This window comes from Budorcas taxicolor, chromosome 7 (assembly GCF_023091745.1).
Source record: "Budorcas taxicolor isolate Tak-1 chromosome 7, Takin1.1, whole genome shotgun sequence".
Taxonomy (NCBI): Eukaryota; Metazoa; Chordata; class Mammalia; order Artiodactyla; family Bovidae; genus Budorcas; species Budorcas taxicolor.
The window spans coordinates 4,602,345-4,617,157 of NC_068916.1; the positions used below are offsets into that span (position 1 = coordinate 4,602,345).

The 14,813-nt window shown below is 56.4% G+C and overlaps 1 protein-coding gene across 50 annotated transcripts in view; it reads right to left on the reverse strand.

Moving 5' to 3' along the window:
- The window catches only part of OBSCN (obscurin, cytoskeletal calmodulin and titin-interacting RhoGEF), a 233,171-nt gene that overhangs the window by 79,828 nt on the left and 138,530 nt on the right, over window positions 1-14,813 (reverse strand). For all 50 annotated transcript variants that reach the window (XM_052643386.1, XM_052643400.1, XM_052643406.1 and 47 more), the window contains 16 exons: window positions 14,577-14,730; window positions 14,232-14,393; window positions 14,009-14,113; window positions 12,994-13,260; window positions 12,293-12,562; window positions 11,908-12,174; window positions 11,500-11,766; window positions 11,126-11,392; window positions 9,863-10,135; window positions 8,907-9,173; window positions 8,426-8,692; window positions 2,983-3,255; window positions 2,329-2,595; window positions 1,166-1,432; window positions 791-1,054; window positions 214-477 (listed from right to left, as the gene is read on the reverse strand). In XM_052643386.1, the coding sequence (XP_052499346.1) occupies window positions 214-477; window positions 791-1,054; window positions 1,166-1,432; window positions 2,329-2,595; window positions 2,983-3,255; window positions 8,426-8,692; window positions 8,907-9,173; window positions 9,863-10,135; window positions 11,126-11,392; window positions 11,500-11,766; window positions 11,908-12,174; window positions 12,293-12,562; window positions 12,994-13,260; window positions 14,009-14,113; window positions 14,232-14,393; window positions 14,577-14,730 (3,901 nt within the window). The remainder of the gene's footprint in view (window positions 1-213; window positions 478-790; window positions 1,055-1,165; window positions 1,433-2,328; window positions 2,596-2,982; window positions 3,256-8,425; window positions 8,693-8,906; window positions 9,174-9,862; window positions 10,136-11,125; window positions 11,393-11,499; window positions 11,767-11,907; window positions 12,175-12,292; window positions 12,563-12,993; window positions 13,261-14,008; window positions 14,114-14,231; window positions 14,394-14,576; window positions 14,731-14,813) is intronic.

A 14,813-nucleotide genomic window follows, 5' to 3' on the forward strand; every position in this document is an offset into this window, starting at 1 on the left:
ACACAGGACAGAACCTTCAGTGATGCGAGGGTGGGAAGCAGCTCAGAGGTGTGTTTCTCATGGTTCACACACATGCCAGGAAGGAGGAAGGAAAGTTATGGGAAGAGGGCAAGGCTCAGATGAGGAGGGAAGGTGGGACGAATGCAGGGAGATGCCATGAAGTTAATAATTGGATGCAAAACTCAGCTCTGCTTTGCCACACATGGTCCTTACCCCTGACGGTGAGGGTGGCTGAGGTCCTCTCCTGCCCACACACACACAGATACTCCCCAGCATCGTCCACAGTCAGCTCACGGATCTCCAGCTCACACTCGGCTCCCTCCTGCCTCAGGCTCACTCTGTCCCCGGCTCTGAGGGTCTCGGGCCCCTTCCTCCACTCCACGGGGGCCGCCTTGCTCAGCTCACAGTGCAGAGTGACCGTGGTCCCTTCTGTGGCCTCCTTGCTTCTCAGTCTTCTTGTGAACTCAGCAGGCAAAGCTGAGGACAGAGAGACATGAATATCAGCGTCTTGGGAGAACTCTGAAGGCAGGACGTGACAAGACAGAGAGAAAGACATAAGCTCCCACAGGACACAGGACAGAGGCTGCAGTGAGACAAGAGGTGCGGGGCCACTCGGAGCCTGGTTTCTCATGGTCCACACAACAGCCCGGGAAGGAGGAAGGAGCTCTGGGGAGTTACGGGAAGAGGGCGGCGCTGAGACGCGGAGCGAAGGTGGGACGAGTGCAGGGAGACGACACGAAGTCAGTGACTGGTACCAAACCCATCTCCGCCTGCCACACGCGGTCTTTACCCCTGACGGTGAGCGTGGCTGAGGTCCTCTCCTGCCCGCACACGCACGAGTACTCCCCAGCGTCCTCCACGGTCAGCTCACGGATCTCCAGCTCACACACGGCCCCGTCGTGCCTCAGGCTCACTCTGTCCCCGGCTCTGAGGGTCTCGGGCCCCTTCCTCCACTCCACAGGGGCTTCCTTGCTGAGCTCACAGCGGAATGTGACCGTGGTCCCTGCCGTGACCTCCTTGCTTCTCAGTCTTCCTATGAACTCAGCAGGCAGAGCTGCAACAGGGTCCAATGGACACAACACATCACCTTCATGCTCCCACAAAGGATGAAAGGGCAGTGTGGGGCTGCGGAGTGCCACGTGGGCAGGGTGGCTGAGACGCTTACCCTTTACGGTGAGCCTGGCCGACGTCTTCTGGTCCCCGAAACTGCAGAAGTACTGCCCACTGTCCTGAGGCCGCAGGTCTCGCACCACCAGCTCCAGCACGGTCCCGTCCTGTCGCAAGCCGTACTTGCCTCCAGGCTGCAGAAGCTCATCCCCACGCCGCCACTCCACAGGCCTGACCACGGATGACAGCACGCAGCGCAGCGTGGCAGCGCCCCCCTCCAGCACCTCCACGTCCTTCAGGCCCTCTCGGAACTGCACTGGCCGAGCTGTGGACAGGCATGAGCTCCGTCAGCACAGCCTGCGCGGCTGAGGATGGTGGAGGGCAGCAACTGGCAGAGGCAGGCAGACCCACCTCGCTGTCTGCACTGGGGGCTGAGGATGGGGCCCTGAGAACTCTGCCTGTCCAGCAGGGTGAGCCAAACAGCATGGAGAAGAGAAGGGTGGGGCATTACAGGCTACATTTAATCCCCCAAATTCACCTGTTGGCACCCTAACCCTCAGGATCAAAGAATGCAGCCATATTTGGAGATAGGGGTCTTGAAAGAGATGATTGAGTTAAATGAGGTCAGTAGAATGGGTCTTACACCCGTATTATCGGTATCCTTACAAGAAATGGAAATTAGCACAGAGACACACAGAGGGATGACCAGGTGAAGACACAGGGAAAAGATGGCCATCTATATGCCAAGGAGAAAGGCCTCAAGGGAAGCCAGGCCTGCAACACCTTGATCTCAGACTTCTGGTCTCCAAACCTAGGAGAAAATAAATGTCTGTCTTTTAAGCCACCCAGTCTGTGATACTTGGTAGCCAGGCCAAGCCAACTGAGATGGAGATGAGCCAAGCCAAGAGAAGGGAGATATGGCAATGTAAGCACAAGAGAGTCAGCAATGAAGTTAAAAAAGAAAAAAGACTGCTGGTCAGAAGACCAAGAGAGGGTGAGAGAGGCTTTCAGGAGCAGAAGAAACCCAGAGACAGGACAGACAGCGGGCAGAGTGAGATGGACGAACTGCTGAAGATACAGGTGGACAGAAGGAGCCTTAGGACACCCTGCACCCACACGAAGAGGACAGAGCGCGTCCTGGAGTCCCCCTCGCCCTGAGCAAGACGAGAGACGTGTCAGGAATGCGGTTGGAGGCTGCCCACGCCCCTCTCCGGGGCTCACCATGGACCCTGACAATGGAACTGCTCCAGGCGCCCGCAGCCTCACACTTGTAGCGCCCGCTGTCCTGCAGGGTGGCCTCAGTGATGACCAGCTGGGCCCGGCGGCCCTCATAGGTCAGCCGGCACCGGGCCGATGGCCGCAGGGGCTTCCCATCCTTGGTCCAGCACACAGGGCTGTCGGAGGTGGAAGTCTCACAGACCAGGGTCAGATCCTCCCCCTCTGTGACTGTGGCATCCGTGAGCCCCTGGGAGAAGACACTTGGCTTCTCTGCAGACAGAGAGGGATGCGTTAGACTGTTGGGGGCTCCTGCAGGAGAAGCCCCAGGTCTTGCTACACACCAGTGCCCACCCGCCCCTACACCCCATTCTGGGCTGCAGACAGGACTGTTGGGAGAACAGGATGGGCTCTGTGTGGCCCCACCCCCACGCTGACCTTGGGTTCACCTCTGCACACCATGGACAACAACATGTCTTCAGACAGCACCACTCAGCCCTGGGATCCAAAGCTCCAGCCCAAGAGAAGCCTACAGTGCCTTCCTTCTCTGGGAGCCCCAGGGCCTCACCCAGGAGATGGCCAAGCCACCGCCTTGAGGTTGCACGTTCAGCCATAAGGACTGGTCCCCACCATGCACTGGGCACTGGGCCTGCCACCTACCTGTGACCTGCAAGGCAGCTGAGGTTCGCTGGTCACCTGCCTCAAAATGGACGGTGCCTGAGTCCTTGAGTGCCAGCTGCCGCAGGGTCAGCACATGGTAGCCGCCGGGCTGGGCCTCAATCTCATTGAGTTCATTGGAAGACAGGGGCGTTTTGTCCAAGAACCAGTGGACAGGCTTGTAGTCGGCAGGGGAGATACGGCAGCAGAAGGTGGCCGAGGAGCCCTCCTGCACCTCTGCGTCCTCCAAGTCCTCTGTGATGAGCACTTTCTGGCCTGCAGAGACACAGACAGGCACGTCAGGGCGCCCTGGACCGCTGCCAAGGGAAACGGGGTGCTCCCCAAGGCCGGATCTGGGGGGGGGGGGGGCGGGTGGGCTCTCAGCAGGGAGCCAGCAATGACTCTAACAAAAAACGTTAAGTGGGTCTGAACTGAACAGCCCAAAAGCATTTGTTTTAGGCTCACCAGTGAGCCCTCAATCCACCTCTTGGGGCCTTCTGCAGAGCACACACGCTGACCCACAGCACGGCCCCTCCATCACGCTGGGCTCCGTAACGTCTACACCCGTTGTCCCTGTCACAGAAATCACTTAATGCCATTCAATTTTGTATTAACAGAAGTGTGGGGGGAAAAAAAAGAGACATGCGGCTATAACAACATTTAAATTGAATGATTTGGAGGACTGACAACATGAATTTCTAGAAAAAAATTTTTTTGCTGCTGTCTTAGGTATGGTGAAAGCTTAAGACATAAAGACTGGCTGCCAGAGTCCTTCTGCATTCACAGGTGTCTTGAAGCTATTGCATGCCAGAAAGCATGGATGGCACGTCGGTTCTTGCTGTTCTTCAGTCCCTGAGTCATGTCTGACTCTTTGTGACCCCGTGGACTGCAGCACAGCAGGCTCCTCCGTCCTCCACCGCCTTCCTGAATTTGCTCAAATTCACATCCATTGAGTTAGTGACACTATCTAACCATTTCATCTTCTGCCACCCCCTTCTCCTTTAGCCTTCAGTCTTTCTCAGCATCAGGGTCTTTTCCAATGAGTCAGCTATTCACATCAAGTGGCCAAATACTAGAGCTTTGGCTTCAGCATCAGTCCTTCCAATGAATATTTAGAGTTGATTTCCTCTAGGATGGACTGGTTTGATCTTCCTGCGGTCCAAGGGAACTCTCAGGAGTCTTCTTCAGCACAATTCAAAAGCATCATTCTTCAGCACTCATCCATCTTAATGGTCCAGCTCTCACATCCATACATGGCCACTGGAGAAACATAGCTTTGACTGTGTGGACTTTGGCAGCAAAGTGATGTCTCTGGTTTTAATATGCTGTCTAGGTTTGTCATAGTTTTCCTCCAAGGAGCAAGCGTCTTTTAATCTCATGGATGTAGTCACCGTCCACAGTGATTTTGGATCCCAAGAAAAGAAAACCAATCACTTTTCCCCTTCTATTTGCATGAAGTAATGGGACCTGATGCCATGATCTTAGTTTTGAATGTTGAGTTCCAACCCAGATTTTTCAAACTCCTCTTTCACCCTCATCAAGAGGCTCTTTACTTCCTCCTCCCTTTCTGCCATTCAGTTCAGTTCAGTTCAGTCGCTCAGTTGTGTTTGACTCTCCGTGACCCCATGAATCGCAGCACACCAGGCCTCCCTGTCCATCACCAACTCCCGGAGTTCACTCAGACTCACGTCCATCGAGTCAGTGATGCCATCCAGCCATCTCATCCTCAGTCGTCCCCTTCTCCTCCTGCCCCCAATCCCTCCCAGCATCACAGTCTTTTCCAATGAGTCAACTCTTCGCATGAGGTGGCCAAAGTACTGGAGTTTCAGCTTTAGCATCATTCCTTCCAAAGAAATCCCAGGGTTGATTTCCTTGCAGTCCAAGGGACTCTCAAGAGTCTTCTCCAACACCACAGTTCAAAAGCATCAATTCTTCGGCGCTCAGCCTTCTTCACAGTCCAACTCTCACATCCATACATGACTACTGGAAAAACCATAGCCTTGACTAGACAGACCTTAGTCGGCAAAGTAATGTCTCTGCTTTTCAATATGCTATCTGGGTTGGTCATAACTTTTCTTCCAAGGAGTAAGCGTCTTTTAATTTCATGGCTGCGGTCACCATCTGCAGTGATTTTGGAGCCCCAAAAAATAAAGCCTGACACTGTTTCCACTGTTTCCCCATCTATTTCCCATGAAGTGATGGGACCGGATGCCATGATCTTCGTTTTCTGAACGTTGAGCTTTAAGCCAACTTTTTCACTCTCCTCTTTCACTTTCATCAAGAAGCTTTTTAGTTCCTCTTCACTTTCTGCCATAAGGGTGGTGTCATCTGCATATCTGAGGTTCTTGATATTTCTCCCAGCAATCTTGATTCCAGCTTGTACTTCTTCCAGTCCAGCGTTTCTCATGATGTAGTCTGCATAGAAGTTAAATAAGCAGGGTGACAAGATACAGCCTTGACATACTCCTTTTCCTATTTGGAACCAGTCTGCTGTTCCATGTCCAGTTCTAACTGTTGCTTCCTGACCTGCATATAGGTTTCTCAAGAGGCAGGTCAGGTGGTCTGGTATTCCCGTCTCTCTCAGAATTTTCCACAGTTTATGGTGATGCACACAGTCAAAGGCTTTGGCATAGTCAATAAAGGAGAAATAGATGTTTTTCTGGAACTCTCTTGCTTCTTCCATGAGATCCAGCAGATGTTGGCAAATTGATCTCTGGTTCCTCTGCCTTTTCTAAAACCAGCTTGAACATCTGGAAGTTCACGGTTCACGTATTGCTAAAGCCTGGCTTGGAGAATTTTGAGCATTACTTTACCAGTGTCTGAGATGAGTGCAATTGTGTGATAGTTTGAGCATTCTTTGGCATTGCCTTTCTTTGGGATTGGAATGAAAACTGACCTTTTCCAGTCCTGTGCCCACTGCTGAGTTTTCCAAATTTGCTGGCATATTGAGTGCATCACTTTCACAGCATCATCTTTCAGGATTTAGAGTGGTGTCATCTGCATATCTGAGCTTATCGATATTTCTCCCAGCAATCTTGATTCCAGTTTGTGTTTCACCCAGCCTGGAATTTCACGTGATGTACTCTGCATACAAGTTAAATAAGCAGGGTGACGATAAACAATGCACTCCTTTCCCAATTTTGAATCAGCCCATTGTTCCATGTCCGGTTTTAACTGCAGCTTCTTGACCTGTGTACAGGTTTCTCAGGAGACAGGTAAGGTTGTCTGGTATTCCCATCTCTTAAAGAATTTTCCACAGTTTGTTGGGATCCACACAGTCAAAGGCTTTAGCGTCGTCAATGAAGCAGAAGTAGATGTTCTCTGTAATTTTCTTGCTTTCTCTGTGATTCAGCAAATGTTGGCAATTTGATCTCTGGTTCCTGTGCCTTTTCTAAATTCAGCTTGTACACCTGGAAGTTCTCGGTTCACATACCCACTGAAGCCTGGCTTGGAGGATTTTGAGCATAACCTTACTGCTGCCGCTGCTTAGTTGCTCAGTCATGTCTGACTCTGCGCGACCCCATGGACTGCGTCCCGCCAGGCTCCTCTGTCCATGGGGATTCTCCAGGCAAGAGTACTGGAGTGGGTTGCCATGCCCTCCTCCAGAGGATCTTTGTGACCCAGAGATCGAACCCAGGTCTCCTGCATTGCAGGCAGATTCTTTACTGCTGAGGCACCAGGGGAGCCCAAAGTGAAATGAGTGCAACTGTATAGTAGTTTGAACATTCTTTGGCATTGCTCTTCTTTGGGATTGGAATGAAAACTGATCTTTTCCAGTCTTATGCCCACTGCTGAATTTTCCAAATTTTCTGGCATATTGAGGACAGCACTTTGGCAACATTAGATGGCACATCAGGAGAGTGATTTATTCAAAAGGAGATAGGCACTGATCTCCTTATCTTTGTGTGTCAGTTGTGATTCATGAACTGACACACAAGGTGAAGGCTTTGGCAGGAGGCATTAGCCTGGCACAAGCCTGTGTGTTCTGAATGTGTCCAAAGACTATGTGGTGTTATTATGGTGCACTCACTTGTGTAACTGTGTTACTCGCTCAGTCGTGCCCTAGTCTTTGTGACCCCAAGGACTGCAGCCTGCCAGGCTTCTCTGTACATGGGACTTCCCAAGCAAGGATACTGGAATGGGTTGCCATTTCCCTCTCAAGGGGATCTTCCTAACCCAGGGATCAAACCCTGGTCTCCTGCACTGTAGGCAGATTCTTTACAAACTGAGCCACCCGGAAGCCCCACTTTTATAACATATATGTTTATTTATTTACCATCTATTTAGCTGCATTAGGTCTTAGCATGGGGGCATCAGTAGTTGTGGCAGGCAGACTTGGCTGCTCCAAGGCATGTGGGGTCTTAGTTCCCTGAGCAGGGATTGAAACCACATTCCCTGCATTGCAAGGCAGATTCTCAACCACTGTACTACCATGGAAGTCTGGACACTTGCTTTAATTGCCTTTTTTAAGCATTAACATTCACTTTAGATTAGACAGCTGCGATTCCACTGCACTAACAAAATGTTTTCACTGAGCTCAGTGGATTCACTGTATTTCACTGAAAAAGAGGAAAAAATTCAAGAGTGGGGCTTCTTCCTTATTTTCCAAGAACAGATCCCGGGAAGGACCTACAGCTAACTTCACCCTGACGCCAGCCCTGGGATTAGCAGGGCTAGGCTCAACTGGCCCTGACGTCCACTTGCCCTGCAACCCTGGAGCAGCCAATAAGCCCCAGCGAAGCCCCGGTTTCCTTATCAGTGAAGTAGGATAATGACAACCCCCAGCCTGCCGGCCCGGTGAAAAGTTCTGTTCAAGCCTGAAGACGTCCCTGAGCCAGTGACTCTCCGCAAGGGCAGAGGACGTACATCCATGTGTGAGCGCGTGCAGAGCCCACGTGTGAACACATGTGGGGAGGGCTCCAGAAAGATCCACCTGGCAGACAAGTGCACAAGTAGACGAGGGCTGCCAACTCACTGATGCAAGGCCCAGCGAGACCGCCCAGGGCAGCCCTCCTTGGAGACGGGGAAACCGAGGCTGAGTTAGTCCAGGGCCAGGCAGAGCTCTGATCTCTGCTGCTGCTGCTGCTAAGTCACTTCAGTCGTGTCCGACTCTGTGCGACCCCATAGACGGCAGCCCACCAGGCTCCCCTGTCCCTGGGATTCTCCAGGCAAGAACACTGGAGTGGGTTGCCATTTCCTTCTCCAATGCATGAAAGTGAAAAGTGAAAGTGAAGTCGCTCAGTCGTGTCCAGCTCTTCGCGACCCCATGGACTGCAGCCTACCAGGCTCCTGCATCCATGGGATTTTCCAGGCAAGAGTACTGGAGTGGGGTGCCACTGACTGCCCACCTACAAATCTACTTTAAACAAAGCTTACACCTGAGCACACCACAGGCCTTGAAACCTAGTGGGCAAATGCGAGCAACGGCACAGTGCCCAGGCCTAACCTTTCACCAGGAGCCGAGCCTGGGACTGGGCCTGGCCAATGTCGCAGGTGTAGGTGTCACTGTCTGCCTTCTCCAGGGCGCTGATGGTGAGCCGCAAGGTCAGGCCCTCCTGGCTGGGCGCATGCTTCCCCGAGGCCTGCAGCTCTGTGAGGCCCTTGCGCCAGACCACTGAGACCGCGGGCCGCTCCGTCTTGCAGGTGAACGTGGCTGTGCCCTTCTCCTCCACGTGCAGGTCAGCCAACGGCTCCGTGAACCGGTTTGCCTTTTCTGGTGGAGAAGCAAGAATGAACGGGAGGGTTAGGCCTGTGCAGATGCCATGCAGGCCCTCAGGACGGGAAATCATTCCCATCACAGGTGGTTCTCCTGGCTGACCCCAGACCCTCAGGGACCTGGGCGAGTCCCTTATCTGCTGGGTGCCTCTCTCTTCCTACCTGGGACAGAACGGCTCCCAGGGGCAGCCCCAGGCTCTCATGGGGTTTACCTTCCACTCGGAGACTGGCTGTGCTTTTGGAAGACTCCGTCTCACACGTGTATTTGCCCGAGTCTTTGAGTGAGGCCGCATGGATGACCAGCGAGGCCCGAGTGCCTTCAGTGAGCAGGTCATACTTCTGACTCTTGCGGATGGCCTTCCCATCCTTCAGCCAGCGCACTGGGGTCCCCTCCCGCGACAGCTCACACCTCAGCACCACATCCTCACCCAGCATGGCCTGCTGGTCTTCCAGTGGCTTCATAATGTCAACTGACCTCTCTGAAAAGAACAGACGTGGTGCCCGATAAGGCCTGGCCATCGCTCCACCCACGACCTTGGCCCTAGCCATGCCTGAGGTTAAGACAAGGCAAGCACTCAAGAGCTTCCAAGCTCTGGAGGCTGAGACCACAGAGCCCATGGCTCTAAAGCTTCCAACTCTGGAGCCTCAGGCCCAGGGACCTCAGATCCCTGGAATGCCGGGGAGGACCCTGGGAAAGAGAGCTGTTAGACCACAGAATCTTAGGTTCTCACCACCGTTCAGAGCTCTGTAACTCAAAGCATGGCCATGGGATGAGCTTTGTATTTATGCTGGAAGTAGCAGCTCATAAATATCAATGGCAATTTCACTACCAACATGAGCCATGCACCCTGGGAACTAACATAGCATTTGAACCACGGCCTGAAGGTTATGAACCATGCTCCTGCCCAAAGGCTCCAGAACCTCATCCTAAAGGGTAATCCTGGTCATCCACACATTTCTGGATGACCAGAACCCCCCAGTACTCCAACAGATGCCTCTAGGTGCTCAGCAGGGGCTGGGGAGGCAGTCCCTAGACACAAGCCCTTACAGCTTCCAAGCCCAGGACCCTGGCTCCAGGCTTCCTGGGGAGAGCCCGGGCTCAGGAGCTCCCAAAGCAGCCCCTGGACCTGCCCCAGCCAATGAGTCCCTGCTGCCACCATTCACCCACCTTTGACAATGAGCGAGGCCTTGGAGGTGAGGCCCCGCACAGAGAAGACCACCTCCCCAGCGTCACTTGGCACGGCATCTCGGATAGCTAGAGTGTACTTGCGGCCCTGGCGCGTGGCACAGAAGCGGCCAGAGCTGCCCACTGTTTTCCCGCTCACTGTCCACTCAGCCACATCGCCAGTGTTCTCATGGGACAGGATGCACTCGAAGCTGCAGCTCTCGCCCTCCAGCACCTCCACTGTCTTCAGCCTCTTGGTGATGCCCACATGCAGCTCTGCGGGCCATGGAAACAGCTGTCATGCCCCACGAGACAGGCACCATCAACTGACAGCAGCCGCAGGCAGACCCCAGGAGGCGGCACACCCCTGGATGACCCGCATACCCCCCTCTAACCCCGCTCCCAGGAGGCTGCCGCTCCCTCAGCGAGGGTCCTCTCGGCCTCCTGCTGGCCACACCCTGGCAGTCAGATGGCTGACTGCTGTGAGTGGTGACCACTCCCTTCACATTTGCTAGAGCATAACGTGGAGAGAATAAGCACCACCCGGTTGCCACCAGCTGACATGCTCCGTGAAAAGAACAGCTCCCCCAAATGAAGGGGAATCCAGCTCTAAGAAAAACCCACCACACCACCCTTCCCCTTCCCGTCTCATCACAAACTGGCCAGACCATCAGGGACCAGCCAGAGGGTAACTGGGCAACACTCCTGCCAAACACATAAGAGGGGAAAGGACTAGGGGAGTGGAGACAGGACAGACATACACGGGACCTCAGGGACCCACCAGAACCATGCCCAGACGGGAAGGCACCTGGGAAGAGAAAGGTGACCTGCCCACAGCTACCTTCACCAGGCGGGGCCATGGCCTGGGCGTCTTCCGGGGGCACCCCTGCCTGACAGCGTGGCCTCTCCCATGCATCACCTTCCTGACGCCTCCCTCTGGGGCCCCTGTGCCTGCCCACACATCCCCGGGTGCAGAGGGAAGTTTCCAGCCTCCGCTGAATCCTTTATCCCCTGGGACTCAATCAAGCAGGGCCAGTCTATCTCCCAGGCTTTGCTCTGTCGCTTGTTACCCCTGGCCCACCTGCCTGCACCTGGGCCTTCTAAGACCTTGTCGAGGCCATTCCTTCAGGAGTCTGCCCCGATCTCTCCAGGCTCAGCAGAGCAGACCCTGGCCTCTGAGAGTGGGTGGGTCCCCCAAACACAGGCACGCCCAGAGCCACGCCCCGGTGCCCTGGCCCCACGTCTGCAGCTGGCCGCAGCACGCACCATGCACGCCGACATGGGCACGAGTCTCATCAGTGCCCACGTCACAGGTGTACAGGCCAGCATCATCCCGAGTCAGGCTGTGCACCACGAGGCCTCGTGTGCCCGCCGAGTGCAAGAAGTCGTACTTGTCACTGGGGCCCAACTCCACCCCATCTTTCCGCCACACCACGTGGGCTTGGTGGTCAGAGACCTCACACTGCAAGGCCAGTGTGCCCCGCTCCTCCACAGACACATCGTCCAGCGCCTTCAGGAATACCACCGGCTTCCCTGCAGGAAGAGCACAGGCGACTCAGGGGACCAGCTGCCACCTCTGGCCCTCTGGGTAAAGGGTGCGTGTCCCAAGGGTCCCCACGGACCACGCACAGCCACCTCACCTTTGACCGCCAGGTGGGCAGAGGCCGTAACCTTGGGGGAGGAGATGCGCACGGTGCCCCTGTCAGCCTGCCGGACCCGCTTCAGCACCAGTGTGTGGCGGCGGCCCTCGTGGGTGATCTCGTGGAAGCTGTCGTTGTACAGCGGTGTCCCGTTGAGCAGCCAGTCCACTTCTTCGTCCTCGTGGGACAGCTCGCAGGAGAAGCAGGCACGGCCCTCCTCCGGAACCTCCACGTCCTCCAGTGGCTGCGTCACTGTCACCTTCCGTTCTGCCGGGAGCATGAGGCGGCTTCAACGTGACCGCCACCGCTGCCTCCTCTAGAGACCCTTGGGGCCACGCCCCCTCACTCTCTGCCTTCCACAGTGACCTCCTAGAGACCCTTGGGGGCCCACACCCCCTCTCTCTCTACCTTCCACAGTGACCTCCGTGCTGCTCTGGGCGCTGCCGGCCTGGCACCGGTAGACACCAGCATCGTCAGGGGTGAGCCGCAGGATACGCAGCTCTGCCATGTGGCCCTCGAGCCTCATCTTGAACTTGCTGGATGGCGCCAGGGGCGTCTCCTCCTTGTACCACTGCACAGCCTTGGGGGGAGGCTTGAAGTCACAGGACAGGACGACGGACTGCAGCTCCCGCCCCACCTTGGGCTCCAGGGGCCGTGTGAGCACCACGGGAATGTCTGCCGTGGGAAAGCAAAGAGGGAAGCAGGCATAAAGTGGGCCAGACCACGAGGATGGAACCCCCGTGCCCCAGGCCCTGTCCACCCTCAGCCGAGCCATCGGCCAGCGCCCTCTCACCAGAGACCACCAGGGAGGCGGTGGAGCGTGATTTGCCGATGGTGAAGTGCACTGGCCCGGTCATGGTGGAGTAGGTGCGCCGCAGCGTCAGCCGATGCACCGTGCCCTCCTGCTCTATCCCCACGTCAGCCCCCGCCTGCAGCACTGTCTTTCCCAGGAGCCACTTGGCGGGCCGCACCGAGGGGATGGAGGTCTCACACTCGAACCAGGCGGGTGCCGGCTCCATCACCGTCACATCCTGCAGGCCCCGCACAACCACGATGGACTGCTCTGTGGACGAGGGCCAGTCAGCGGGGCAGTCCCGCGGGAGGGTCTCAAGCCCCCCCCTCACCTCTGCAGGGCCTGCTCCTGGGAACAGACCCTCTCAGGGACACTCACATCCTCCTGGGAGCACCCCGAGGCCACCAGTCAGGCCCTTCTCAGGGTTGTGTTCAGCTCTGTGCGACCCTATGGACTGTAGCCTGCCAGGCTCCTCCGTCTATGGGATTCTCCAGGCAGGAATACTGCAGTGGGCTACCCTGCCCTCCTCCAGGGGATCTTCCCCACCCAGGGACCGAACCCAGGCCTCTTACGTCTGCTGCACTGGCAGACGGGTTCTTTACCACTAGCACCACCTGGGAAGCCCAAGCCTCCCAGTGCCACAGGCCACAACCCTTCTCCTGGGGAAAAAAGGAGCAGCTTCCACGCGGCCCTGCCCAAACCTTCTACGAAGAACTGTGCACTGGTCTTCACGTCGCCGGCATCACACGTGTAGGTGTCCTCGTCCTCGGGCTGGACGGCGTTGATGACCAGCTTGCGGTAGAGGCCGTCGCTGACCATCTCGTACTTGGCTCCAGGGTGCAGCTCCACGCTGCCCTTGAACCACCGCACCTGGGCACTGGCCCTGGACATCTGGCACTCGAGCACGCCGCGGTGCTTCTCCATCGCGATCTTATCCCGCAGCGGGCGGAGGATGGACACGGGCAGCTCTGGGGGTATACCCCGTGGGGTCAGAGTGGGCGCACAGCGAGCCTGAACCCCCAGGACAGGGTGCTCGGGCTGTGCATCTTCCCGCCAGCCACACTGGGACCCCACGCTCAGGCTAAAAAGAGCCCAGGGGACCCGCCCGCCAGAGCCAGCAGGCAGCGCGGCGGAGTCTCACCCTCAGGCTGGCCGGGGACGTGCTGCTCACCTCTGACCACGAGGACTCGTCCAGGGGGCCCTCAGCATGTGCGTGCCCGCCCCACCCTGACACCCCATCCATCCCCTCACCACACAGCCTTCCCCTCACCCTGCACACCCCGAATCCTCTGCACCCTGTCCCCTCCATACGTATTCAACACCCGGGCCCCGACCCCCAGCCTGTTCCCAGGCCCTGTCTCCCTCCTGCCCTACCATCTCCTTGACTGTCACCAAGGTCACCAGACAAAAGGCTTGTACGCTCACCTCCTGCCGGGGCCTCACACCCTTTCTCTCCAGCATTTGCTGAGGTCCCAGAAGGGAGAATTTACTGGTAACTACATTTTCAATAAAGGAGACCCCAAGACTGCCTCCCCTGGTCCACTCTCTTCCTGCTGAGGAGGGAACACCCCTTTCCCTCCTCCTGGGTCATTTCTAACCTCATTCCGGGAGGTTCCCCAGGACAGACAGCAGGCCTTTCAGCCCCGTAAGACCCGGCACATGTACTCGTCCACACAGACACTGTCCAGCCCCTCCCTTGTTTGGGGCTCCCATTACCTTTTACTCGGAGCTGGGCTCGCGATTCCGCATTTTCTGCTACAAACTTGATTTCCCCTGCATCTTCCACCAGGACCCTCCGATAGATGAGAGTGTATGTCCTTCCTGGGGACAAAGTCCACTCAGCACTAAAGGGCAGGGTGGCCTGGGGACGGGGAGGGGTGGCCTGGGGGCAGGAAGTGGGGAGGACCCCTGCTCTGTCCCCCCACTGTCCCCGTCTCACCTTCCTGGCGGATCCTCACGTTGTCACTGGGCCGGAGCTTACTGCCCTCCCAGAACCACTGTGCAGGCACCTCATCATGGGAGACCGCACAGGAGAAGGTGGCGCCCTCTTTCTCCACCACTTCCACATCCTCCAGAGGCCTCACGATCTGCACATTCCGGCCTGGGGCACAGAGCAGGCCCTGCTACACCCCGAGGCACAGGTCTCCTATCTGACCACCACCCCCGGCCCAGCTTGCTGACGGGGTACAGGCTGGGCACAAGGGCAGAACCAGAGGGCCAAGCATTTGCTGGGGGACGCAGTAGGAGGCCGGGAGGTCCTTGCAGCCACCCACCCAGCCCTCACCTTGCACCTTCAGGGAGGCCGAGCTCTGAGCATCGTGGGCATCGCACACATACACGCCCTGGTCTCCAAACTCACATCGGTAAATGACGAGACTTCTGCAGGCCCCCTGGGCCAACATGCCCATGGTCTTGCTTACCCGCAGCTCCACATTGTCCTATGAAGGAACGAGGCCGGGTCAAGGGCTGGCACTGCCCAGCAGAGTGGTCTGACACTTGCCCACTCCTGGTTAGAGGCAAG